We start from the raw sequence: 27,926 nt of genomic DNA, 5'->3' as shown, positions 1-27,926 counted from the left end.
GGAATGTTATGCAGCCATCAAAAAACCCGAAATCTTGCCATTTGCAATGATGTAGTTGGAACTAGAGTGTATTATGCTAAGCGAAATTAGTCAATCAGAGAAAAACAATTATCATATGATTTCACTGACAGGAGGAATTTGAGAACCAAGAGAGAGGACCATAGGGGAAGGGAGGAAAAAAAAAAACACGATGAAACCAGAGAGGGAGACAAACCATAAGAGACTCTTAATCTCAGGAAACAAACTGAGGGTTGCTGGAGTGGAGGGGGGTGGGAGGGATGGGGTGGCTAGGTGATTGACATTGGGGAGGGTATGTGCTATGGTGAGCACTGTGAATTGTGTAAGACTGTTGAATCACAGACCTGTACTCCTGAAACAAATAATTCATTATATGTTAATAAAAAAGAAGATAGTAGGAAGGGAAAAATGAAGGGGATGGAAATTGGAGAGATGAACCATGAGAGACTATGGACTCTGAGAAACAAACTGGGGGTTTTTAGAGGGGAGGGGGTGGTGGGATGGGTTAGCCCGGTGATGGGTATTAAGGAGGGCATGTATTACATGGAGCACACTGGGTGTTATGCACAAACAATGAATCATGGAACACTTCATCTAAAACTAAACTAATGATGTAGTGTATGGTGACTAACGTAAGATAATAAACTAAAAAAAAAAGTAAAGAAAAAAATGGGCGGTGGCAAGGGGAAGTATTTGATCACTTATCTAGATTCAATCTTGTTACTAATGTCTATTAAAAGAGTTTTAGAGCCTTTGGTGGGGGTTGTGGAGGGTGGAGGGGGTATATAATAATTTATTCCCTACTCATGCTCTATTCCCAAGTTAAATTCACTAAAATAATTAAAACATGCGATTACAGCATTGGCTTGTCAAGGGGAGAAGAGGGTAGGTCTGATTCATTCCTACACACTCCCAAAGTGCTCAGCACATACCAGGAAACCTATCCTGAACTTCATCTTTGACTGATATAGGCAATAAGCATCATGACCAATTTCTTTTCAAATTCGGTTTCAAAGGAAAAGAAACTATCAAACTAGATAACTAGTTTCATTCCAGTTCTTTAAATGACCCAAAGCCATACAAAATTAAAACAAGACACTTATCTTTGGGATCAGTCCCTGCTGAATTAGCAAAGGTTCATCTTCTTTGAGGCCAACCATGAAGAATTGCTGAATACATTTCAGCAACAGCGAAACATACCGAAACTCCTTTTTCTCCAGTTCCTGGGTATTAGACCACACTAAGTTAAAGCCTTACAATGAAAGTTATTAAGGGAGTGGATCCTAAAAGTTCTCATCACAGGAAAAAAAATTTTTTTTTTTTTTTTTAGATTTAAGTAATCTCTATACCCGATGTGGGGCTCGAACTCACGACCCCTTGCTTTTCTGCCTAATCCAGCCAGGTGCCCTTCATCACAAGGAAATCTTTTCTCTATCTTTGTCTATAGGAGATGATGGATGTTAACTTATTGTGGTGATCATTTCATAATACACGTAAGTCAAATCACAATACTGTACATCTTAAAGTTACAGAGCTGTGTGTCAATTATACGTCAATAAAACTTGGGGGTGGGGGGGACCTTCCAAATAATTACACATTGGTATTCTCCCCACAAAAACAAAACAACTTTACTTGCCTTATTTATTGATCTGTCAAGATGAGAGAATACAAGATGATTGTATTTTTGAGGAATGTGGCTTGCTCTCTGTTGAAAATATTCTTCTATTTTCTGAAATCCTTTATCATGGAATGTATCAATAATAAGTGATTGAAGCTGGAAAGATAATAGTTTGCAGATTATTTTCCCCTAAGAACATTTACTTCATAGTAATATTTCTACCATCAATAATTCAGTGTGGAATTAATACAGGATAAATAGTTAGATCTTGAACAGATCATTTAGCCAATGATTGAGCTTATTGGATTAAGACAGTTTGCAAAATGTGGTGTGTGGACCACCAGCAGCATGGGCATCACCTGGTGACTGATTAGGAATCAGAAACACGGGGCGGGGGGGGGGGGGGGGGGGGCGTGGCCCACGGGTAGCCTTCAGGGGGTTCTCTTGTATGCTAAGTTGGAGAGCCACTGACTTGGCGAGAACTACACTTGAAGTACAGATATCTGGAGAAGAGACTTTATCCTCAGTAATGTTAGAAACTCTGAGACACTAAAAAAAATGCAAACCTATTATAAGTGACATAAATGATCAGAATGGAAGAAAATGAATTCCACAATTACAGATAGTTGACTAAGTATGCAAATTGTCATAACAAATGAAATTTTTTCCACCTGAACATCAGCCAAGACCTATTTCTAAACACATTTGAACAGACACTTAAGTATCTGTACTAAAAAGATAGGATTTTTTTCATTTTTAAAAATATAGTTCATTCCTATAGGCTAAATTACCAATATATAATATTTTAATGAGGCATTTTACTGTATACAGCTCCAAATTCCACATATTCTTAGTACTGATTTAAATGGAAAGATAGCATTTGAAGTTAAACACGTGAACAGAATATTTTTAAGTTAGCACATTTTTAAGTGAACCTTTTTGTGCTAAGAGTGTTGAGTGTTCCACAGAGGTTCTCATGTGATCCTTACCACCACCCTGACAGGACAGATTCTTTATCTGGGGAGAATAGCAAGGCTGGGAAAGGTTAAGTACTTGCATGAGATCACCCAGGTGAGATTTACACTCAGATTCTCTGACTCAGAAGCTCAGGCCTCTGCCTGCTTAAAACTCCACTTGGCTTCCCTGCATTCAGAATAATTCCAAACCCTTTGCCTTGGTCTTCAGGGCTCTGCATGATTTGATCTGTCAACTTCTTCTGACTTCCCTACTGATAAGTTAAAAACAACAACAAAAAACCAAAGTTAAATTACATTAAAAATTAAAAAAAAAAAACATAAATCAAATTCTGCCTTGCCTCAGGGCCTTTGCACTGACTGTTCTATGCCTAGACTGCTTCTTCCCTCCACTTTCTACCTGGCTGGCTCCTCATCATCCTCTGATCTCAGCTTCAATGTCACCTTTTTAGGTTGGTCTTCCAGGACTACCTCAAGTAAGGCAAGTGCCTCTCTCTGCTCGCAATTCTCCATGATGATACCCTCTGTCTTTTCTTCCTACTCCTTCCCTTTGGTTGGTAACCTGTTTCTTTGGCTCTGCACCAGGCTGTAAGCTCCATGTGGTCAGGAATTGTATCTTTTTTGTTCAATACTGTCTACCTAGAATAGTATGTGGCCCAAGAAAATTTAGACTAAGATATTGGTAGGATACTCAAAGGCATGGTGATAAACTGAATGCAGGAGATTAGGGAAGGAGAAGGAGCAAAGATTTCTCTGCCTCTGGCTTGAGCAACTGAGGAACAATTGTGCTGATAGCCCAGCAAACACAGAACTAGAAAGAGGGCGCACACACACCCTCTCCCACCCCACCCCCCGAAAATAAGCTTGATCTTTACATGGAAAGCATCCAGAGCAATTCCACTCCCAGCGTCTTCCTTAACAGACTGCAAAGGATCTTCCTCTTCCTGTGTACAAAAAGATTGTTTAAAAAAAGGTCTCAAAGAAATGCATCTCAACTTTTAAAAATGAAAAAAAATGAAGCTTCATATTGTCATCCTGAACAAAAACGTTGTTTGCTCATGCCGCTGATTATAGGTCTAAGTAACATACTAGTTAGAAATAATTTTTCTGGGCGCCTGGGTGGCTCAGTCGTTAAGCGTCTGCCTTCGGCTCAGGTCATGGTCCCAGGGTCCTGGGATCGAGTCCCGCATGGGGCTCCCTGCTCGGCGGGAAGCCTGCTTCTCCCTCTCCCACTCCCCCTGCTTGTGTTCCTGCTCTCGCTATCTCTCTCTGTCAAATAAATAAATAAAATCTTTAAAAAAAAATTTTTTTTCTAACTTTCTTCAGTACTATGACAAATACAGACGATCACAAGAAGCAAAGCAAACATCGGTGTAATCAGCAATCAGACAAAATAGACAAACTCTATAGTGACAACTATAAAATAGAAGGCTTTGGATTAATGAACCATTTTTAGAATGAGAGTTTGTAAAATGAAATTTTGGAAAGGGTGTTTCAAGCCCAGTCATGAGATTGAGCTTTAGGTTTCTGACTTTGGTGAGTTTTAAATACTCCTCTGGGACTTCCACGGCAGCTTCAGGGATCAAATATTAACAACCACCACAAGAGAATTCACAAGACATTTAGTAGTGGATTGTTACACCTTTTCCTCAAGAGTAATCCCTGGGTCTGCCAACACATTATGCTACATTAAACAACAGCATTTCATCTGCTCACTTCATCCCAACAATTATTTAAAAGTACAGTACACCAAAAAATAGACTTCAAATATCTTCTAGAGAGGTTTTTTAAAAATCTAGCTTGGGCTCACAGTCTTACTTCTATATGTACTTGACCAAGATCTTTGAATGTCAGCATATGATACATTATCATGATTATTTAGAAATAGGAAAAGTTGGGTGAATTCAAAGACCCAAATCCAGACTTGTTTATCTATTTTTTTCCACCAGCAGTGATTTGGGTTAAACGAATGTTGAGAAGAGGAAGCACTGGCAGTACTAATCCACCCCCAAATCCGGGGCTGCGGGCGTTTTAGGGACCTTTATCTACAGTGCAAGCTGCCCAAGTCCCCGCGCTTGGGACCGTAGGTCTGAGGCCCAGATGGGTTAATGTCACTGCAAGGTCTACGCCCCAACAGGGGCTGGGAAAACATCCGGAGCAAATCGAGAACGATCTCATTGCCTTCTAAACATTAATTCTCCAGTTTCCTCCTCTCTGAGCAAGGGATCAGAAGCTTCTATCCTGCCTGGTTGCCTTACTGAAAGCTCCCAATAAACTCCAAGCAAACCTAAGGAGGTTGAAGGGTTCAAGAGGCCCCCCCAACACGCTCTCCCTCCCACCCCCACATCCCCACTCCCGGTGTCAGGGCATGGTAGCAGGTGCCGCGTCTCTGGGGGAACACACCAGCCTCTGCACCCAGAGCCCGACGGACCACGCGCCCTTGGGCCCCCCTCGAACCGCGGAGAAAGGCCCCGGACTAAGCCCTCCCAGGCTCACTCACCGCCTGCATCCCGAGGCTCCCGGCCCAAAGCGCGCAGCGTTCCGCCTCCTGCAGTTCTGCTGCGGGAAACCCGGGCGGGCTGCGCGGCGCTGCGCTGCGACGAGGGCCGGGGTAGCCCCGCGGCTTTTGAGTTCCAATCCTCGCCCGGAACGCTAATCAATTAATCCGCACCTGAATTTCACTAAACCTCTATTTGAGACGCAAGATACCCTTGCAGGTAATTAGCAATCCTGGTCAGGCCACCTGGGCGCACGCACGCACAGCTTAAAGCGATTTCTCAGAGTCATGTCAACATTCTTTATTTGCGGAATTCGAAACTGATAGATATGCCCTTTGCAGAAGCCGGCAGTTTTCTCTCCACCTTTAACAGCTGGGTGAGCGGTCTTTGGTCTATTGATATTGATATAGACTAAAACTGGATTTTCCCCTAGGAAGCAGATATGTACCTGAAATTGTGAGAATATTCCTGAATTCACAAAAGGCTTTTTTGTTTGTTTGCTTGTTTCATTAACCTGGTGTACTCAGTCAAAAACAAAACCAAACAAAACGGGGGCGGGGGGAAGCAAACAAATAATTTCATCCACTCTGCTTGTTTTCTACCTACTTCTTTTAACCCAACTAGAGTGTGTACTAAGGGCCAGGTTTCCGCCGCTAAGTAGCCTGTTTATGTGAACACAGTGGCAAAAATAAATTGGACTGGCGTTTTCTTAAAAACAAACAAAACGACCCCTCAGATCTAAACTTTCCTTGTGTAAAAATCAATTTGTGTTATGATTACAGACTATGGCTATTTCATGTCAAGACATTTACAGAAGATACCTGTTTACATCAAAGCAAGACCCAATAGAACCAGAATCTCTGCTGGGTCAGCCCAGGTCAGCGCATACACCTGCGGTCCATTCAAAATGATACTTATTTCAAAGACCATGATGTCTGTTTCCCGGCCAATACGATGTAAATATACTTACATTAATTTCCTGATTTTCATCTAAGCCTAGCAAATGCAAAGCCTTCTTCCTTTGCTTTTGAATTAATGAGCTTTTAGTATATCAAAATAGTAATGAAGGCAGAGCCAGCTGTGCATAGAAAGTGTTCTGAATCAATGAAAATACTAGTGCAGAAAAAAAAAATGGAAGGATAGTAACAAACAATAATCAAAATACAGTTTAAGTGCATTTGATTTTACAGAATAAAATAATATGAGAATATAATAAACAATATAATAAAATTACAGTTTGCTTAATAATAGGCAAACTTTATAATCAGTTATTTACAGACTTTGGGGGGAAAACCTATCCTTCCAAACTATAGGGTTGCTAATGCATTCAAATTTTCTGGAGAAATGTAAGACAACACAATAGACACCACCACTACTTATTTATTTTTATTTTCAAATTTTCACTTCAATCAGTTTTTTAATTTTTTTTTTAAGTAGGCTCCATACCCAATGTGTGGCTTAATTTAACAAGCCTGAGATCAAGACCTTAGCTGAAATTGAACCAGATGCTCAACTAATTGACCCACCCAGGCACCCCTCGATTAGCTTCTTTTACTAACATGTTTTACTGAAACATACTTTTAGAGCAACTTGGAATAAAGATTTTAATTCTTCTGAAACTAAATATGGCAGAGAGTCTGTGACATTTCTTTGGACACCAGAATCCATTTAGAAAAAAAAAGTATGTAATTCATTGATTTGGCTTTAACGTTAAAAAATTGTATGCATTTGTATTTTTAAAGGTTAAAGACTCCTTAGGAACATTCCAAGATTATAGAGACAAGAAAGATTCTAATAATCTGTACAATAAGACCCGAAATTAACGTCTATATAGTCTCAGAGGTGATTTTGAATTATTTCTGAAGTTATGTTAAAACATTTTAAAGTATACATTATCTTAACCTATCACAATTAACGAAATATGTACGTAAAAGAAAAGTGTGAATAAGTTTAACGTTTGGAAGACAAACAGCATAGAAACAACTGAAGGGCAGGAGTGGCCAGACCTTCGGCAGTCGGTTAATACGATGAAAATCTGCCGACAAAACTCCTGGGGGAAGAGTGGACACTCTCTTCGTTTCCTCCCCGACCCTCGCGGCGACTACGCGAGAGTGATTTTAATCGGAAACCCTGACCTACACGATCTTTCAGAAAAGAGAACTTCGGGGGAAGAGAGGCAGGAGGATGACCAAGTCACTTTTTTTCTGCGTGGACTTTCCGCCTCTGGTTGGGAGGAGCAGCCAGCTTGAAACTAGAGAAAGAAGAAAATTCGTGAAACTGCCCAAAGCTGGCATTTTCCGTCACCGGAGTTCTCCGCTGCCCGTAGCTGGCGGCTCTGAAAAGCATCTCACTATTGGATTGACTTTCCTAACAAACCTGACTGTGCCCTTGACCGGAGGTGAGAGAACAGCGAGCGCGGACAATTTATTTAGCGCAAGTTGTGGGTTTAAGGAGCATCTGCTTTCTCCGCCTTTGGCCAAAGGGAGAGACTGGTCCGGCAAGAGGCGCTGGCCGGGGCGCACTCCGGGCCAGGTCCCTCGCAGCATCAGTCGGTGCGCCCGGAGCCTGCTGGGCGGCGCCCAGGTCCCTCGCGCGCCGGCTTCGGGGTTTGGAGGGATAGAGGTCCGAGCATCCCCCTCTAACAGTGACTGGCCTTCGGGGGCGGCTCTTCTCTGGATGCGGCTGGGAACCGAAGCGTGCCGCCTGCAGAACAAAGGCACGAGAAAAAACTCCGGGAAAACACTTCTCTCGCCGCTCAGGCTGGCTACAAAGAGATTTAAGTCATTTCAAACCATTTCTTTTATTGGACGCCTCCAGGTACCGGAATCACCCTAATGAGTTGGAAGAACAGACGAAGACTTGGTGTCGGTCCCGGGGGATCGATAGCATCCTGCGGATGGCTCCTCCAGGCTCCAGAAAAACTCGCCAGATGGAATGGGGTATTTCCACGACAATACCGATAAAGACGATCTTTAAAACGTTGTTTCCGGGGGGGGGGGGGTCTACTGAGAATGCACTGAGTCCCAGTCCCCTTTTTAAGCAGATAAGGAAACTGATGCCCAGAGGGAGTTGAGACGAGAGAGAGAGAGAGAGAGAGAGAGCGAGCTCTAAGTGTCCTGCTTACGCGCCCGGGGCCCGCAGAGCCCACCCACCCGCTCCTCGTCCAGCTACCCTCAGGTCACCTCCCCCCTCCTTCCCCAGGTTCACTTTCAGGGACTTTCGTCCCACTGGGCCCCGTCCCTTGCACAGCCCCTCCGGAGCAGAGGTACACCTAGGCCCGCGAGCTCACGGGGACCTCCGGCATTCCTTCGGACGCCACTCCTCCACCCCCCACCCCCCCCACCCCCCCCGGAAAAAAACACAGACAGCTCTGACAAAGCCCGAGAGCAGAAGCCCAAAGCTAGTTGGCGCGGGCGCAGTTACCCAGACTAGGGCGCGCGGCGGCCAGGGTCCTACAAACGGTGCCTAGGAATTGAGGGTCGGTTCTCGGGGGACTTTGCTGGAAAGCCTCTGTCTCAAAACCTTCCGTCTAAATGCAATCCGAAACCCCAGAGGCGAGGCGAGGTTAGGAAAGAAAAAAAAAAAAAAAAAAAGATTTCAACCTAAATGAGACATTCCAACTCCCCACCCCCCACCCTCGCCCCTTGACATCTTGCCTTCTGTTTCCCGAGGGCTCGGGTCAACTTCCCCCTCCGTTCCTAGGTCTGTCCGGGCGGGGGTGACCCGCCTTGCTGGTGCCCGGGGAGGGGGGGGTAGGGGGGAGCGGGCGAGGAGCGAGGAAAGGCGGAGCTTGGGCAGGTATGTCATTATAAACGTGCGGGCGCTGCCGCTGCGGTTTTCAGCACCCGGGCTGAGAACAGAGCTCTTAACCCTCGTCCACCACTTCTGGATTTCTAAGTAAATTCTCTCTCTCTGTCTCTCTGTCTCTCTCTCTCTGACTCTGTCTCTCTGTCTCTCTGTGGGTCTCTGTCTCTCCATCTCCATCCAGTTCATTGTGAGAGGGAAAACATCACCTTGCCCGTCTAGGTTTTTTCCTTCTTTCAGGATCGTTGGCGGAGAGCGCAGGCAAGGTGGGGCAGATGGTGGCGGAAGTGGGGCAGAAGGCAGACCGCGTGTGCTCCTACGGGATGAAGCTCAGCTGGGACATCAACGATCCGCAGATGCCTCAGGTGCGTGAAACCGGGTGTGCGCGCACACGTGGCTCTGTCCATCCAAAAAAGGGCTGGTGGCATTCAAGTTCTTGCAGAGACTGAGGAGAGACCTCTTCCTCACACCCCCACATCCCTGAGAGTCCTCGATTGTTAGAGGGACGCCACAAACGGCAGAGTTGGGTTTAGTGATGTGTCTTCTCCTTGCACTTGTCTGAAACACACCGATAGTCCCGAGAACTGTCGATTAGGCTGCAAGTTCCCAGTCATCGGGTGAGAGCAGGACACCTGTCCTTCGCTTTCCTTTATCCAAGGTAGAAATCAGGTGATTCTCTCGTCCATTCTTTGAAATCTATGAGAAGGGTACAGCGAATGTAGACACCACTGCTTTTTACGCAGCAAAACTGTAAGATACAACTATAAATCACGGTGACCCGAATTTTAACAAATAGCATGACTTGGGTGATTTATGCAGACGCCCGTGGCTTGCCTGGATGGTCATGCTAACCAGACCATAGGCGACAAGAGAGCCTCTGGAATCTGGATTTTGGATCTAACTTCTGATCTTACTTCTCTAACTTCTGATCTTACTTTTGATCTTATTTCTCCTTTTAGGGTGATTTTGTTTTGTTTTGTTTTGTTTTGTTTAGTTTTAATGGAACAAAGTAGTTTAGAGCCAAGTCCAGGGAATGAACTGGACAGTTACGTTTGGTCATGCTGGTTTGGGGCAGAAACTGAGGAGTGATTTTGAAGTCCTGGGTGTGGGTAGAAGGTGAGAGAAGTGGCTTCCCAAGTATTTGCAAAGGTGGGCTTCCACCAATGTTGTGGCCCAGGGAAAGAGACTATCATGTGCCATATAGATTTTCAGACAGATAGCACTTCATTAGCAGGGTCATGCACCCTCTCAAAGAGATCAGTACTTTTTTTTTTATATATACATATGTGTAATAATTTGTTCTACTTGTTTGTTTTAAAGTCTGCTACTTTACAGTCACCCTGTACCATTTGTGGGAAAGTGGACCATAGCACAGCAAGGACACCTCATTCGCACTGACTTTCATCCAGAAAATCTTCATAAGAAAATAATCTTGCATATTAGAAAAGAGCCACTTCCAAATAATGGAAACATGGGTCTTCTTTCATGCCTTTTCTAGATTTCCTGTGCAAATGTGAACCATTTTTCCTTCGCAAGACTGATTCTTAAGCAGGGAATGCGTGCAACATCTCAAAAAGGCAGGTGCGCTGGGAAACAGAAGTGGAGAAACAGGATCCTAGCCTTGCTCCAGCTGACTGAAGGAGAAAGAGCTAAACTGGCTGCATGACCTTGAGATAGTTCCTGAATTTGCCTTAGTTTCAGGCTAAGATGACCTGTCATCGAGTGGTGGAACTAGATAACAATCTTAAACTATCAGCCAGATTTTGTCATGTTCAGTGTGTGCATGCTTGTCTGAATGTGGACATATGCGCATTGGAATAGAAGCAACCCAATCCTTGAGTCCTCCATTTCTGTTTTGATTTAAAAATAGGGTCTCCGTGGCTTCATTTTCAGTGTCGCTGCTTTAGTAGCTGGTGTGAGACGTGGGGGGTGATTCTCTACCCTTACAGGGGGACACTAATGGAATACTCTCCTCTGGAAAATTGTCTAAGATCCTTAGATTGAAATGTTCACTTTAAAAGCAAAGATATTAGCATTTAGCATAAACTTGGAGTTAATAGTGCATCATTATATATTTCATTTGTGGCTTAAGTCAATGTATTAATTTATGGCAATTATAATATTTCTGAGAAAAGATAAATGATATCTATTAGTAATAACAAGGATTTCAACAATATCCCTGTGGTTTTAGAAACAAAAGTGTCCATTTACCTATTATTGTTAGAATGCATAATACTAACTGATGTATCCAAGTCTGAATTGCCCGACTGAGAATGCTCAATCTAATGTCCCTGGGGTGGTGGGAGGGAGAGAAGGTGCAAATGGCTTATTACTGTGATAATACTCTTCTGAGCCTCTATCATAGCAGGAAAGCCAGTGGAAACTGGCTGCCACAGATCTGTTTGAATCCCAGGTAATGCCAGTCTAGAAGGTTCTCTCTCTAACTTCCACTTCCCTATCTATGAAATAAGAGTAGGGATGCCCATCATGGAAGGTTGTCGTGAGGATTACTGATACTCCATAATGTGGCTTTGCGGCCATGCTGTCTCTGTGCCAAAAGCCCAATTCTGCTGTAGAGAGAAAACAGCCATAGCCAGTATTTAGACAGATGTGCTTGGCCATGTCCCAATACAACTGTATTTATGGGTCTTGAAATTTGAATTTTAGATAATTCCCATTATGTCATGAAATCTAATTCTTTGAATTTTCCCCCAACCATTAAAAAATATAAAAGTCACTCTTAGCTTGTAGACTGTACTAAATAAAACAAGTGACACGCTGGATTGGGCCCGGGATTCCTAGTGTGCTGACCCCTGCCCTGGAGAGTACCTGCTAAATATTAAGTTCTTAGTAAAGGACAATTTTATATTAAACTTCTATACAAGAAAGACGTTGCAGTATAGATAACGCATATCATGGGCAAAGACCACCAATGATGGATATTGAAGCAGTGCTCAGTTTTTTAGATATAACTTACTATTTCAGCCAGGTGGCTCTTTGTTGAGAACAGCGACAATCCACATTGCTCTGGGGAGAGGTCCAGGGCTCAGCAGGTTCCACCCCATGCTTGGGTTTACCTTTATAGCTAGGTCCTTCATCACCGTGCCCTGTAAACTGGGAGAGCTAAGTTGGGAGGAGCAAGGGAAGCTGTTCTTGTCTCTCTAATGTTGCTTTGGGTATCACTGCTGATGTAACTGACAGGTTTGGGGTAGAGGCAAGAGCTTTAGAAGAAAAAGCATTGGATCAAAGTGGAGATATTTACAGACTGAATTGCATTTCAGTGATAGAGCATTGCAATCACTTTTTGCCCAGGCACGTTGATGCTTAATTTGAAAATGTTTTCATTTGTAACTTAACATTTAAACATACCCAGAAGTGGTCTACCATCATGGTAAGGAAAACAGGCTCTGGAGTCAAACTGCTAGGGCTCAAATCCTAGAGCCAGGTGTTACTAGCTGTGTGACCTTGGGCAAGTCACTTAACCTCTCTGACCTCTGTGTCCTATTGGATTAACTACAGATTATAATAGTACCTATTATCTGTGTGAGGTATGAAGGCTAGATGAACTAGTACATATACAGCATTTAGAAGATAAGAACTTTAGGGCGACTGGGTGGCTCAGTTGGTTAAGCGACTGCCTTCGGCTCAGGTCATGATCCTGGAGTCCCTGGATCGAGTCCCGCATCGGGCTCCCTGCTCTGCGGGGAGTCTGCTTCTCCCTCTGACCCTCCTCCCTCTCGTGCTCTCTGTCTCTCATTCTCTCTCTCGCAAAAAAATAAAGTCTTAAAAAAAAAAAAAGAAGATAAGAACTTTATACACATCAATGCATGGCCAGTTGTCAGAACAGCATGCGTAGACAGGATGGGTGACGTTTTGTGATGGCACAGTTTGTGGGTCTTAGGACACTTCTGGAATTAAAAAGAACCAGTTTTGGGCGCCTGGGTGGCTCAGTTGGTTAAGCGACTGCCTTCGGCTCAGGTCATGATCCTGGAGTCCCGGAATCGAGTCCCGCATCGGGCTCCCTGCTCCGCGGGAAGCCTGCTTCTCCCTCTCCCACTCCCCGTTTGTGTTCCCTCTCTCGCTGTGTCTTTCTCTGTCAAATAAATAAATAAAATCTTTAAAAAAAAAAAAGAACCAGTTTTTATTCTAATGCGCTTGGGAAAAATGAAAAGCGTGATGTGCCCGGCTGGGGCTTGATCCGCTCGCCCATCCTTCCCTTTTGTGCGCCCTCCCAGGAGCCGGCCCACTTCGACCACTTCTGTGAGTGGCCCGACGGCTACGTGCGCTTCATCTACCGCAGCGACGAGAAGAAGGCCCAGCGCCACCTGAGCGGCTGGGCCATGCGCAACACCAACAACCACAACGGCCACATCCTCAAGAAGTCGTGCCTGGGCGTGGTGGTGTGCGCTCAGGCCTGCGCCCTGCCCGACGGCTCCCGCCTGCAGCTGCGGCCCGCCATCTGCGACAAGGCGCGCCTGAAGCAGCAGAGTGAGCGCCCCAGGCCGGAACCGGGGCGGGGGCCGGCGGGGATAGGGGTCGCTTGTGGCCCCGAGTTCCCTTTTCCCCAGGAATTGTTTTCCCTTTCTTCCTTCAAAAGCACCTGGGGTCCTAGTTGTTGTTAATATTTCTCTCTCCCGCTGGCTTGGCAGAGAAAGCATGCCCCAACTGTCATTCCGCTTTGGAGTTGATTCCCTGTCGAGGGCACAGCGGATACCCTGTAACCAACTTCTGGCGGCTTGATGGCAACGCGATATTTTTCCAAGTAGGTGGAGGGGACATCACAGTTTGTGGTGGGTATTTTCATCATGCCATACGGTCCAGACCACCTGCCGTGTGCCTTAGGAACTCTGGACTCACCAAATAGAGCTTCGTGGTCAGAACCCGGGGCTGGGGCTCCCAGAGCCTTACTGGGCTCTGAGGAATAAGCTCTGCTTCCTCGGAGATTGATAAACCAAATTATAGTTAACATGGGGAAAGGATTGTTAGGTAATCTTTTAAGATTTCTATTATCGGGGCACCTGGGTGGCTCAGTTGGTTAAGCGACTGCCTTCGGCTCAGGTCATGATCCTGGAGTCCTGGGATGGAGTCCAGCATCGGACTCCCTGCTCAGCAGGGAGTCTGCTTCTCCCTCTGACCCTCCCCCTTCTCATGCTCTCTCTCTCTCTCTCATTCTCTCTCTCAAATAAATAAAATCTTTAAAAAAATATATTAAAAAAAAGATTTCTATTATCCATACTGTTTTATTAGTTCAATAATTTTTTCTCTGTCATTCTGGAAAAACAAAAAACAACCTGAGATCTTGGGAAAGATAATTTATTTTTGACAAACATCACCAGCTTCCTTCAGCAGGATAAATATATGATTTATTTCCTTATTAATGCAGGCCAAGGGAGTTCATGATCACCCAAGACCAGAGAGCAAATCAGAGACAGAAGCTAGAAGAAGTGCCATCAAGAGACAAATGGCCTCTTTTTACCAACCCCAGAAAAAGAGATTTCGAGAATCAGAGGTAATGGGGAGCTGACATGACACTGTGGTCTGTGTTCATTTTCATCACAAAATACACTGCTGATTATGTAAAATATGAATGTCATAAATTAGAAAGGCTTTATGTGAAAATTATATCTCCAAAAAAATGGCATTGAATCCACATTTTGGATACGGTTCCTAATTTCTTCTTCTTAAAAAAAAAAAAAAGCAAACTCTTTCTATAGTCAATGATAGGGTGAGGGTGTGTGCTGACAGCCTGATAAAAGGGCAGGTATCCAGTTTTAATAAAGAGAGAAACAGGTGCATACCAACAGTGAATTAATTAGCAGTACATCCTTGAGAGCATCCTTTGCATTATTTACACAGAACAAATAAAACTTCTTGGGGCAACTTGATCCAGTTTGGCTTTTCAACCAAAGCATGCCAAGCAGGCAGTGCTAGTCCGGAGATAAGAGAAACTGGTATTCCGAGCACTTTCTATGTGCCAGGCACATAGGAGCTATGAGTTTCGCATATGAAACGGTCACAAAGACCTTAAGAAGAGGTGGTTGTTATTGTAATGTTTACAATTAGGAATCTGAGGTTCAGAGAGGTTAAGTAACTTGTTCCATTCATGAGGGACAGAGTCAGGACTTGAACCCAGGTCTGTCAGGCTCCTTGGGTCCGGTATTATGAACATAGGATGAGGAAACACAGAGCCATCTGTCACTCAGACCCACCCTGCCTGGCTGCCATGAACTCTCTTTGTTTGGCAGTGTGGTATTCATGCCTGAGCAAGCTCAAGTTCTGCAGCCCTTGGACCCTGCACCCAAAATCACATACCTGAGCAGTGCAGTGTTCACAACACACAATCAACCCATTGGAAGTCTGTCTTTATTGGGTTGGTTGGCTACTGTTACTAATGAGGGCACCCATGTGATTTACATTTTTATTTACAAATAAAAATTTACATCTTTTTTTAGGCCGGAGAGAATCAAGACAACAGTGGACATTTCAACAACATGCCTCCCTTGGAAAATCCAGAAGAGTTTGATCTAATTGCTGACACCGGCTTCCCTATCCCAGGGCAGCCTTGCTTTTCCTTCCCAAGCTCCGAGTCTTACAAAGCTACCTGTGACCTAGCCACCTTCCAAGGAGACGTAATGCCACCCTTTCAGAAATACCCAAACCCAAGGATTTTTTTGCCTAGGCCACCTTGCAGCTATGAATTGGCAGGTCCTAGTTACACAAATTCAAGCTCACATCCCACCCTTTATACAAATTCCAGCACCATCCCTAATGACACGGACTGGGTTCATCTGAATGCACTACAATATAACGTCAATTCCTACAGCAGCTTTGAGAGAAGCTTTGATTTCACCAGTAAACAACACGGCTGGAAACCAGCTCTTGGAGCACCTGGCCTTGGGGAGAGGCCAGACCATGGACAGTTCCAGGCCGTGGCCACTCACCCTTATTATAACCCAGAGCTTCCCTGCAGGTACCTCACGGCTCCCCCAGCAGGTCCTCCAGCCCTACAGACTGTGATCACCACCACCACCAAAGTGTCCTACCAGGCCTACCAGCCCCCTGCTCTGAAATACTGCGACAGCATACAAGAAGTGAAGAGCCTTTCAGGGTGCAACTATGCTTCTGAAAACATCCCCCTGTCCATCTATCCAGAAGGCTTGGACTTCCCAGCCACAGTAGCCAGGGCAGCCTCGCCAGCTGGGTCACTTCCTTTGAAAATTCCAGGCGATTGCCGAGCCATCAGACCCACGCTGGCCTTTCCTCAGGAGTCCGCTCCCTCCAGGACAGATGGAGCAGAGACTTGGGATGTGTGTCCATCGAGGTCGGGGTCTGCAATCAGTTATCCAGATGGGGTTAGTCCGTTCTTGAGCTATGACAATGAGGACTTTTGAACAACAGTCCTGGGCACGACATAATAGTGGTGTCCATGCATGCAGTGAAATGGAATAGAAACTATCTCTTGTTTGAGCTGCGGGATTGATCTAGCGGACATATGTAATAATAATAATGCTGATCAGTTGAGAAAATTATGGGTTGGAAATGTTTAGATAGTATAGGGAAATTTTTGCACAGCATTTTAAAACCTACTACACTACAGGGGCACCTGGGTGGCTCAGTGTGTTAAGCCTCCAACGTGATTTTGGCTCAGGTCAGGATCGCAGGGTTGTGAGATCAAGCCCCATGTCGGCCTCCACACTCGGTGCAGAGTCTGCTTGAGATTCTCTCTCCCTCTCCCTCTGCCCCTCTCCCTGCTCCCTCTCTCTCTCTCTCTCAAATAAATAAATAAATAAATAAATAAATAAATAAATAAAATCTTCAAGAAAAAAACAAACGAACTACCACACTACATAGGATTAGGTCTGAAATGTGACTCTCCCAAATGAACAAATAAGCAAGTTGGATACCATGATGAGTAATAAGCTAAATTCACTGGAGTAGAAGCCAAGAATTCTGGTTCTCATTCTAAGCCCTTTCCCATTTGACCATAGGGAATTTTACAAATCCTTATCTGGCCTTTAGAGGTTGTCAAAATAGTTTCAGGAAGAAGTCTTTACAATCTTATCTCCTGAGTCGTTTCTTAAAATTTTTATTTAGCATTTACCATCTATTACAAGAGCTTCATGAAATAAATTTGACCATTTTATCTCCAAGTATATAACTACAATTTTAAAAAAAATCTACAATATTGCAATGATAATGTGCAATTGCTTTTAAGAGAATTTTGTTTTCCAGTGTCAGCTGAATACCTTTTCTTAACATCAATGAATGTTTTCATAACAGAAACAGTGTAACAATGATGTGTATTTAAGATTATTATTGTGCTAAAATATGTTTTTTCTGATTAAGTTTCAGAATTAGAATTGAGATGTTTTATTCAAATACAGGTTTACTGTTTGTTACTCCTTATAAATGTAATTGATAATATTTGGTTGAATGTAATAAAGAAGTTTTAAGGTAATGTTTTGAGTTATTTCAAAAAGGAGATAGGAAAAAATTGTGTTCATATTATGACCTGCAAAACTGTTGCTATAATATACAAAAACATATTAGTTCATTTAACAGTTTTATAGTTTATTTCATTTTATTTTTTGTACCTTTTGACCCCCTTGACCCACTCACCCATTCTGCTCACTCCCCTCCCCCACCTCTGGCAACCACCAATCTGTTCTCTGTATCTATGAACTCCCGTTTTTTGTTATTTTAGATTCCACATGTGAGTGAGACCATATGGCATTTGTCTTTCCCTGTCTTATTTTACTTAGCATAATGCCCCAAGATCCATCCATGGTGTCACAAATAGCAAGACTTCACTCCATTGTATCTATATGCCACATTTTCTTTATCCATTCATCCCTAGGGAGACAACTACTTAGGTCGTTTCTGGGACTTGGCTACTGTAAATGATGCTATAATGAACATGGGGGTGCATATAGCTTTTCAAATTAGTGTTTTCATTTTCTTAGGATAGATACCCAGCAGAGGAATTGCTGGATCACATGGTAGATCTATTTTTAATTTTTTGAGGAAACTCCATGCTGTTTTCCACAGCAATTGTACCAATTTGCATTCCCCCCAACAGTGCACAAGGGTTCCCTTTTATCCACATCCTCGCCAGCACTTATTTCTTGTCTTCTTAATAATAGCCATTCTAAAGGTGTGAGGTGATATCTCATTGTGGTTCTGATTTCTATTTCCCTGATGATGGGTGATGCTGAGCATCTTTTCATTTACCTATTGGTCATCTGTGTGTCTTCTTTAGAAATGTCCATTCAGATCTTCTGCCCATTTTTTAATTGGATTTTTTTTTTTTTTGGCTATTGACTTGTATGAGTTTTTTATGTATTTTGGGTATTAACCCCTTATGAGATACATGATTTGTAAATATTTTCTCCCATTCAGTAAGTTGCCTTTTCCTTATGTTGATGATTTCCCTCGCTGCACAAAAACATTTTAGTTTGATGTCATTTCACTTGTTTATTTTTGTTTTTGGTGTCAAATCCAAAAAATTATCACCAAGACCAATGTCAAGGAGTTTATTGCCTCTGGTTTTTTTCCTAGGAATTTTATAGTTTCAGGTCTTATATTTAAGTTCTGAATCCACTTGAGTTAATTTTTGTGTATGGTGTAAGACAGTGGTCCAGTTTCATTCTTTTGGATCTAGCTGTCCCAGTGCGATTTATTGAAGAAACTGTCCTTTCCCCATTGTATATTCTTGGCTCCTTTGTTATAAGTTAATTGCCCATATATGTATGGGTTTTTTCTGGGCTCTCTGTTCTGTTCCATTGATTTATGTGTCTGTTTTTATGCCACTACCATACTGTTTGTTTACTATAGCTTTGAAATATAGTTTGAAAGCAGAGAGCATAATGCCTTCAGCTTTGTTCTTTTTCAAGATTGCTTTGGCTTTTGAGGTCTCTTGTGGTTCCACACAAATTTTAGAGTTGTTTTTTCTATTTTTCCGTGGAAAATGCCATTGGAATGTTGGTAGGAATTTTGCACTGAATCTGTAGATTGCTTTGAGTAATATGGATATTTTGACAATATGAATTCTTCTGATTCATGAGCTTGGAATATCCACTTACTTGTGTCTTCTTCAATTTCTTTCATTAATGCCTTATAGTTTTCAGTGTGCAGGTCAGGTCTTTTACTTTCTCAGTTAAATTTATTTCTAGGTATTTCAGTAGTTTATTTTAGAAAGAATTATTTGCCATACTGATAACAAAAAGCCTATTCAAAACATTCAGAATGCATGCACACACACACACACGCACATTTTGCACAGCTCATGATATTTACTAAAATCATTCAGTTTTCAAATTAATACAAAGTACATAAATTTATTTTGAGAATGGAATGAAATGGAATTTGCATAGAATACTCAATTTGCATAACCAAATGACAGCAAGTCAGATAGATGCCATTTTAAATTATTGAGAGTTATATATTTTTTACCTGATTCATAAAGCCCTGATGTAATAAATACACGGAGTCCTGGCCTCCAGATTAAATAAATATGAGTACACTCCTATGATTTCCTAGCCAACTCTTTCTCCAAGGAAAGGATGCCTAGCACACTCACAGACTACTTTTTTCTTTCCACTTCTGTTGCCTGAACTCACAGCTTATAATAATGTCTAATATTTATATGGCACTTCTAGGGACCACTGTTCCAAGCTCTAAACATATGCCAATGTGTTTAATCCTCACATCAGTTCTCTGAGCTACCTGAGAGACACGCAGCGACTTACATAGTAAGTAGCAGCTGGGATTTGAATTCAGGTCACCTCCAGAATTTATGCTCTGAACCACCACATGACGTTAGCTTTGACTGGAGTCATCTATCAGTGAAATTCCATTTGTACTTAGCACATGTGTACTTGGCATCGAGCAGGGAGTCCTAAGTACAAATGTCCCAACACAGGACCTGCGGCATCCATGTAGGACAGGCAGAAAGGGGCAGGGCAGGGGTGGGAGTGAACACACTCGGGGTGGAGGCCCTGAGGCAGACATTTCTCAAAGTGTGGTACAAGGATGCCTTGGTTCCGGGACAATTCTAAATAGTCTGCAGATATTTTATGTGAATAGGGAAAGATATAAGGAACCCTTCAAATCTATGATTTCAAAATATTTTTGCCTAGACAAAGCAAGATAGTATGGGGATGTTTTCTTGTTTGTTTGTTTGTTTGAAGGCAAGGCAACTTATAAAGAGATATTACACAACCAATAGTGCAGATATTGCAAGGAAATGCCAAAGAGTGATTAAAATGGATCACAATGAGTGAGAACTACTGACTAGTGAGACACATTTTCCTGGAGCAAGGGGACAGTGGGTGGCTCAGGTAAAAAGGGTCAATGGTGACGACAATGAGATTGTAGAAAGCGGGAGCCAATGAGGAAAACAAACACATAAGTGACTTTTGGCATCTGGAAGTTTAACCACAGTGCTGAAGAGTCTAGACAGTGGGCAGTACTCAGGAGCCAAGATGTGGGAGTTGATCCCAGGAGAGGTGGGTGAAGAAACATACCTCAATTGTCAGCCAGGGCCCCCCAGCCATGCCACCCTCCAAGGAGCCAGGATACAGGGCAGGGTGCCTGTATAGCACAGATCAGTTCTTGTGAACTGGGCCAACTGAGGAAGGCACAAGAAGGTTTAGACTCTGGATCATATTTACTGCTTAGAAAAACCGATTGGTTAGGGAGCAACAAGTTTTGTGGAAAATGCATGGAAGTAGGAAACTTACAAAGGCCTAGCTGCCATATTGTTATTAATATGAAATATTAATTATGAATGCTAGTTATTAATAACTCTTTGCTTACAAATTTATTATCAGTTTTCAAATACGGGGAGTATAAGTTAGAGCAACCAAAGTTTCTGACACACTTTGCTCTGCTCAGCTGATGAACCAGGAGGGGCCCAAGCTTGCAGCTAGACCCATGACAACATTAGCTGTTGAGCATAGAGGGAGATAAAGCAAAGGAGGTGAGGCCAGGCTGGTAGCTGACACCTTTGATCAAGGCAGAGGACAGCAATTAGACTTAACCAGCGCCAAGGGACACTAAACAGAAACATGAGTTATTCACTTGCTAATCATTCATTCCTCTTCATGAATAGTGCATAGTCTGGAAGTGGACTTACCTGGAAGAATCTTAGATATTGAATCCAACCTCTGACAGTTTCAATGGAACATTTGTCAGAAAAGCTAATGGGCTTTTTTCATAATTAAAAATCTTATAAAACTCTATTAGCTAATCTGTGAGACGTTGCACTAAGAACAGCATAGCAAATAGAATTCACAACTGACAAAATAATTTGAAAAACAGTTTCTCCCCACATCCATCCTTCTTTGGTCCACAACTTTGCTCTGTGATATGCAACATGGCTACACATTAGAATCTCCTGGGCAGCTGTAACAGTCCTAGCATGCAGGATGCACCTCAGACCAATTAAATCTATGGGGATGAGACCCAGCTAGCATATTTTAAAGCTTCCCCAATAATTCCAAAATGCAATCCTTGTCTATAATTTACCAGAAAAGTACTGGAAACCTCTTTAGTGTCTCACTAGGAAGCTGAAAGCAATATGGTCCTGTGGAGACTTGAAAGACACTATTCTCAGTGTAATTAATCTTTATTACCTCTGACTTTTCCCTGGATGCCATTGTTGTGTTCATTGAATGAAAATGGGAAGATGTTGGCAGGAGCCAAGTCATCCACTTGTTGCCATTTAAAATACAAATTAAAAACTGGATTTTGAAAACAATAAAATAAGATATAATACCCTGTGTATAAGTCAAAGCATGAGCTCATTCATTCATTCATTCATTCATCATTCAACAAATATTTATCGAGTTCTACTATGCATCAGTGATGTGCTACTATTAGATAGATGCAGGGAGTTACATAGAAGCCTCTGCCCTCTTGGAGCTCACAGGCTGGTGTGCTACATAGACATTAAAGAGACAAGCACACAATGTAAAGGAGAAAACAGTCTCTATGCTGACGTGGAGAATAAGGAAATGGAAGTGAACCCATTGGAATAAGTGGTTAGGGGAGAGCTCCCTGAAGTACTGAGTTAAGAACCAAAGAGTAAGAAAAGGCTGTCCAGGTAAATAGCTGGGGAAGACACTGCAGGTGAGAAATAGCAAGTGCAAAGGCCCTGGGGCAGCAGAGCATATGTTGTCCCAGAAGGTCTAGTGCAAAGGGACAAGAAGAAACTCAGAATAAGGGTTGGAAGGGAAAGCAGGGTCCAGATTCTTGAAGTCCAAAACAAGGAATTGACATTTTATTCCAAAAGCAATGGCAAAACATGCAAGAATCATAAGCAGAAAAGTGACATGATCTAACTCACATTTTGAGAGGATTATACTGAAACGATGTAGATAGTGGGCTGAAGGGGGGGGTGGTTCAAGAGGCAGGGAGACAATTGCGAGTCATCCAGGCAGGATATAATGATGGTTTGGATTGGGTGGTAGCAGTAGAGATGAAGGGAAATGGACAGATTCAAAATGCAAGTTGGAGGTAGACTCAATAGAAGTTACTTACAGTTTGGACGTGAGATAGTAAGGAAAAGGAAAAAAATCAAGAAAAACTCTCATTTTCTAGGTTCAACAAACCGAGTGCCATTGGTGCCATTGTCTGAATAGCGGCAGCTGAGGAAAGACCAGTTATGATCAGTCAGTGCTTGTGAGTCATCCGAGTTATCAGATGAATATAACCCTGCAGCTCTGTGGGGACATCTGAGCTACGGATAAAACCCAGGAACTTGCAAGTCTAAAGCTGTTTTTTAATAGCTCACCTTGTAAGATAGCCTGGAGTTGTGCTGTCCAATATGGTAGCCACTGGCTTTATGGGGCAATATAAATTAATTAAATAAAATTAAAAATTAGTTCCTGAGTCATACTAACCGCACTTCCTCAGCAGCCACGTTTAGCTAGCCGCTGCTGCGTGGATAAGTGCATATATAGAATATTTCCATCCTCACAGAAATTTCTATTGGACAGTGTTGGTATAGAAGGAGAAGAAAGGGGAATCTGGTATGGACCATAAGGAATTCCCAATCTGTAGTCAGAGTAAGAGGATCTGACAGAGGAGTGAGAATTAGTGGTCAGATAGGGAGAAAACCGGGACAGAGAAGGGGGTCACAGAAGCCAAAGATGAGGACAGAAAAGTGTTCATTGGATCTGACAATATGCAAATCATTGCTGACCATGACAAAAGCCATTTCTGAGGTGTGATGGGGCTCAATGAGGTGGATTGGAATGGGCTGTGAGCCAATGAGATGCAAGGAGTCGGACACCTCTACTCCATGGATCACATAAAGTTGATTTCACAGTGTAAATAAAAGCCAATGTGTTGGGCACCTGGGTGGCTCCGATGGTTGGCGTCTGCCTTCGGCTCAGGTCATGGTCCCGGGGTCCTGGGATCGAGTCCCGCATCGGGCTCCCTGCTGGGCGGGGAGCCCGCTTCTCCCTCTGCCTCTGCCTCTCTGTCTCTCTGACTCTCATGAATAAATAAATAAAACATTTAAACAACAACAACAAAAAAAGCCAGTGTGTTTTATTAAAAGCTATGTTGAGGGGCACCTGGGTGGCTCAGTCATTTAAGCATCCAGCTCTTGGTTTTGGCTCAGGTCATGATCTCAGGATGGTGAGATCAGGGCCCATGTCAGGCTTCTCGGTCAGCGTGGAGTCTGCTTGTCCCTCTCTCTCTGCTCCTCTCCCTGCTCGCTCTACCTCTCAAATAAATAAAAAAGTAAAATCTTTTAAAAAAAAAGAAAAAATATAAGTAAAAGCTATGTTGATAGCTTCAAATTTCTTCCAGAAAAATTTGCCTTGGTGATAGGGTTGCCAGAGTTAACAAATAATATAAAAGATTCCCTGTTAAATTGGAAATAAGACAAATAACAAGTACATTTTGAATAAAAGTATATCCCAAATATTGCATGGACCTACAGGAAATATTCACTATTTATCTAAAATTCAAATTTAACTGGGTATCCTTTATCTGGCACTCCTACTTAGTGGGGATATTTTAATTTCATTGTTGTTCAAAATATGGTAAATGAGATTTGATGAACTAGGAAATTAAAAATGTCTTTACGGGGCACCTGGGTGGCTCAGTCAGTTAAACGTCTGCCTTTAGCTCAGGTCATGATCCTGGGGTCCTGGGAGCGAACCCTACATCAGGCTTCCTGCTCAGCGGAGAGCCTGCTTCTCTCTCTTCCCTCTGCCTGCCATTCATTTCCTCTTGCTTGCGCTCTTTCCTTCTGTCTCTCGCTCTCAAGTAAATAAATAAAATATTTAAAAAAATAAAAATGTCTTTACATAAAATGATTTCGTTGTTGAACTTCTACAAGGAAAAAATATTTATTTTAACTGTGTAGTCTACTTAATGGGAGAGGATGTATTTTTATTATCTTTTTTTTAAAGAATTTATTTATTTGAGAGAGAGAGATAGTGAGAAAGAGCATAAGTTGGTGGGGGCGGGGGAGAGGGAGAAGCAGGCTCCCTGGAGCTCATCCTGGGGCTCCATCCCAGAACCCCGGGATCATGACCTGAGCCAAATGCAGCTACATAACCAACTGAGCCACGCAGGTGCCCCATATTTTTATTATCTTTTAAAGTATAAATATCATAAATAAACTTAGTAAACACTTCAAAAACTAAAAATCACCCTTTAACATTTCTATTTACAAACCACACAGAACAGACAACCAGAGTTCTTACCACTAACTTCTTCTGCTGATAGTCACCCTATTTATTCATATTTCCATACCACTTGGTTAAAGCAAAAAAATATTCTTCTTATCCTACATCAGTAATGGATTTTCCATTAATCAGCCCATTAGAGCTGGATCTTCAGATCCTCTCTCAGACAGCTGAGCTACCCATATAACTTTGTGTTTTACAATTGGTCTGATCAGTCTTTTGAAACATGAGGCATTCTGGGGCCATGGAGGGGAGAGAAGAGGTTAAAGAAGCCCCTTTCTGACCGTAGCCACCTGTGACCCTCCTGACTGATGCACCAGAAGGGCACTACTGAGTAAAAATGCCACCTGGCTGCCTGTGGAGACCTCTGCATGTGGAAAATAAACATTCTCTTTCCTAATGCTTCTTAAGGGTGAGGTTTTAAAAACCCCAATCGAAAAAGCCTTGTGTCCCCAGATGGCCTATTTAATAAACTATACTATCCAGGTTTCCAAAAGCCATGTGAATTCCTTCTCTTAACCACCCTAAGCACTAGGCTTTTAAAGATCTTTTCTGGCGATTGCCAAGATGGAGCAATAAAACCCCTTAATTCAAGGGCACCCAGAATTACGACACCAGAAAGGGATGTACAGAAGTCATCTATGGAGGTCTCTGTCTTCAGGCTCGAGTGCTGGCCCTGCGGGCTTCTGAACAGAGACCATCATCCATTTCTGCTTTGGGTGTCACTATCCTTGTTGCAAGAATATCACAATCATCATGGAACTCTAACAGAGCCTTTTAAAATAAAGGTACAACCTTAAGTTTTGATTTTGTGATGTAAAAAAAAAATGAAGTTCATCTTAGAGAACATATTTGCCTAAATGATTGAAAAAAATTGTGACATATTCAAAAGAATATATTCTTTCACCAGCTATATGCTAAGTGCTCAGTATAGGAACTATACAAAGAAGCAAAAAATGTGGTCTCTGCCTTCAAGAAATTTCTAGTAAGCAAGAGAAGTAAGACATGCCAAATCTCATGTTACATAGCAGTGAAGGCTCTCCATTATCACATGCATTTATAATATTTTAGAAATTTAAACATATAATGATGTCTATAAGAATTTTCCCTTGCTAATTTTAGAGTGGACACCCACTGGGCACCGACCCTTGGTTGAAGCTGAGACACTTGAGAACTTGTATTGCAAAAAGGAGAAGAGAAAGGAGACCACTAAAGGCTGCCCACGGTCAGTCTGGAAGTAGAGGAGAGCCTTTCAACCATGCTGTTGGATTTGGTTAAGGGGATCTTAGCCTGCTGCCCGTGTGCCAGGGTCTTACACAGCTTCAGGAGACAGCTCTCCTCCACTTCTAGGTGGACAAGATGAGCCTGGAGCATTTCGTGGTGGTAGAAAGTAAGTGCTAACCTAACAAACCAACCAAGAACAACAAAACTCCACAACAATGGGATCATGTCAAAAGGACACAAAAGTCAACTGAAAGAGGTCCCAATGGCCAAAGCTGGAACAATTTTTTAAAAAAATAATCTTGTATTGGGTGCCTGGGTGGCTCAGTTGGTTGGGCAACTGCCTTCGGCTCAGGTCATGATCCCGGAGTCCTGGGATCGAGTCCCACATCTGGCTCCCTGCTCGGCGGGGAGTCTGCTTCTTCCTCTGACCCTCTCTCCTCTCATGCTCTCTCACTCTCTCTCTCTCAAATAAATAAAATCTTTAAAAAATAAATAAATAAATAAATAAATAAATAAATAAATAAAAATTAAAAATAGTCTTGTATTATAATGCAAAATATTTTTACAAATCCATGAGTCCATCCTGATATAAATATGATCGAATAAATAAATAAACTAACAAATGGGAGAAGAGACAAATGCCCAGAATAATTCCAAATAATTTATGTAGATACTCCACCCTCAAGAAGATGGAGCATAACTCCCCACTCTTAACTGTGGGCTGTGCACTGTGATTTCCTTCCAAATAATGCTATACAGAAAGGGAAAAAGAGTAACTTTACAGTGGAAAAGTCTGACAAGCTCTCCCTCAGCCAGGTGAGCAAGGCTAAAATCAACAATGAGCAGTCATGTTGATAGTATGTGCTCTTGATATGATGTGATGAAAATGTCACTTCACCTCTGTTGCTTTTCCTCCCCTCCAAAATCAGAATCCCAATCTAATCATGAGAAAAACAACAGATGAGGGGCATTGTACAAAATACCTGACCAGTCTTCCTAAAAACTATCAAGGTCATCAAAACAAGGGCAGTTTGAGAAGCTCACCATCTGGAAGAGTCTAAAGAGAAATGACAAGTAAACATAATATGGTAATCTGGATGGCATCCTGGAAAAAACAACAACAGGACACTGGGTAAATATTAAGGAAGTCTGAATAAAGTATGAACTTTAATTAACAATAATGTATCAATTAATTATAACAAATGTACCACACTAATGTAAGATGGTAATAATCCAGGAAACTGAGGATGCCTGGGTGGCTCAGTCCTTAAGCGTCTGCCTTCGGTTCAGGTCATGATCCCAGGGTCCTGAGATCGAGCCCCTTGTCAGGCTCCCTGCTCAGCGGGGAGCCTGCTTCTCCTGCTCCCTCTGCCTCACCCCCCCCCCCCCCCCCGCTCATCATGCTCTCTCTCTCAAATAAATAAATAAAATCTTTAAAATAAAAATAGGAGAAGCTGGGTGCCGGCATATGTGAACTTTATACTATTTTCTCAATAATTTTGTAACTCTAAAGCTGTTCTAAAAACTAAGGTCTATATAAAGTAAAATATAAACATTCCTCCTTCCTGGATCCCAACTTTGATAGCAGAATCTCATGCACAAAGGAATGATAGAGCAGAGCCTTTCACTAGAAGGGCAAAAATGTCCTTTGCTATGTGCCTAAAACCTTATTATTTCCCACTTCAGTGTCTATTTGAAGGCATTTTCCCATCCAGGATTTTGATCAGACTAGGGCACTGGACCAAATTTAGCAAGATGAAATTTAATGTGGTACAAGTCTTACCCGGCTATTTGGGTGGGGGTCCAACAAACAGACGAATGCAGGTTGGAATTGGTGGGTCATCAGCAGCCCCTGTGGAAAGAACTCTGGGGTTTAGCAGGCACTGTGATTCAACAGTTTGTTGTTTGGTGTATTAGTCAGGGTTCTTCAGAGAGAAAGAACCAATAGATAAATTTCTAGAAATATATAAGAAAGAGAGAGAATGAGAGAGAGAGACAGAGAATGAAAAGGAGATATTTTAGGGAATTGGCCAACATGATTGCAGGGCCTGGCAAATCAGAAATCTGTCAAGCAGGCCCACAG

At 42.6% G+C, this 27,926-nt stretch overlaps 3 protein-coding genes across 4 annotated transcripts in view; 1 reads left to right on the top strand and 2 right to left on the bottom strand.

The window, feature by feature from the left end:
* SYCP2L (synaptonemal complex protein 2 like) overlaps positions 1–6,038 on the bottom strand; it is a 112,467-nt gene extending 106,429 nt beyond the window's left edge. Inside the window, exons 1-6 of the mRNA XM_035030436.1 lie at positions 5,961–6,038; positions 5,364–5,556; positions 5,111–5,262; positions 3,486–3,554; positions 1,655–1,792; positions 1,122–1,241 (exon numbers count right to left, since the gene is read on the bottom strand). Of these exons, the coding sequence (XP_034886327.1) occupies positions 1,122–1,241; positions 1,655–1,792; positions 3,486–3,554; positions 5,111–5,262; positions 5,364–5,556; positions 5,961–6,038 (750 nt within the window). The remainder of the gene's footprint in view (positions 1–1,121; positions 1,242–1,654; positions 1,793–3,485; positions 3,555–5,110; positions 5,263–5,363; positions 5,557–5,960) is intronic.
* Positions 6,039–7,292: 1,254 nt separating this feature from the next.
* On the top strand, positions 7,293–16,303 carry GCM2 (glial cells missing transcription factor 2). Its single transcript, XM_035030435.1, has 6 exons — positions 7,293–7,506; positions 9,153–9,277; positions 13,148–13,400; positions 13,562–13,674; positions 14,296–14,421; positions 15,365–16,303. Exons 1-6 carry the CDS (start codon positions 7,293–7,295, stop codon positions 16,301–16,303), a joined length of 1,770 nt encoding a protein of 589 aa, XP_034886326.1.
* A 10,054-nt stretch (positions 16,304–26,357) lies between these two features.
* Positions 26,358–27,926, bottom strand: part of LOC118027453 (transmembrane protein 14C-like) — a 91,613-nt gene continuing 90,044 nt past the window's right edge. The window contains exons 6-7 of one of the 2 annotated variants that reach the window (XR_004683829.1): positions 27,627–27,695; positions 26,358–26,948 (exon numbers count right to left, since the gene is read on the bottom strand). Coding sequence is in view for 1 of the 2 variants with exons in the window: in XM_035030839.1 (XP_034886730.1) it covers positions 27,686–27,695 (10 nt within the window). In the remaining variant the exon portion in view is untranslated. Of the gene's footprint in view, positions 26,949–27,365; positions 27,696–27,926 lie in introns of those variants that run through there. The other variant, XM_035030839.1, reaches the window with a different exon arrangement.

The sequence above is a fragment of the Mirounga leonina genome, unplaced genomic scaffold, assembly GCF_011800145.1.
Source record: "Mirounga leonina isolate KUSES-001 unplaced genomic scaffold, KU_Mleo_1.0 Mir_366, whole genome shotgun sequence".
Lineage (NCBI taxonomy): Eukaryota > Metazoa > Chordata > Mammalia > Carnivora > Phocidae > Mirounga > Mirounga leonina.
This window is presented reverse-complemented; position numbering and strand designations above follow the sequence as displayed.

Excerpts from the sequence above, each read along its gene's own strand:
- GCM2 (XM_035030435.1), top strand. The coding sequence starts at position 7,293 with ATGACCAAGTCACTTTTTTTCTGCGTGGACTTTCCGCCTCTGGTTGGG. Across the intron at positions 9,278-13,147 it reads ACGATCCGCAGATGCCTCAG|GAGCCGGCCCACTTCGACCA; the intron begins GTGCGTGAAACC and ends GCGCCCTCCCAG. Across the intron at positions 13,675-14,295 it reads GCAACGCGATATTTTTCCAA|GCCAAGGGAGTTCATGATCA; the intron begins GTAGGTGGAGGG and ends TTATTAATGCAG.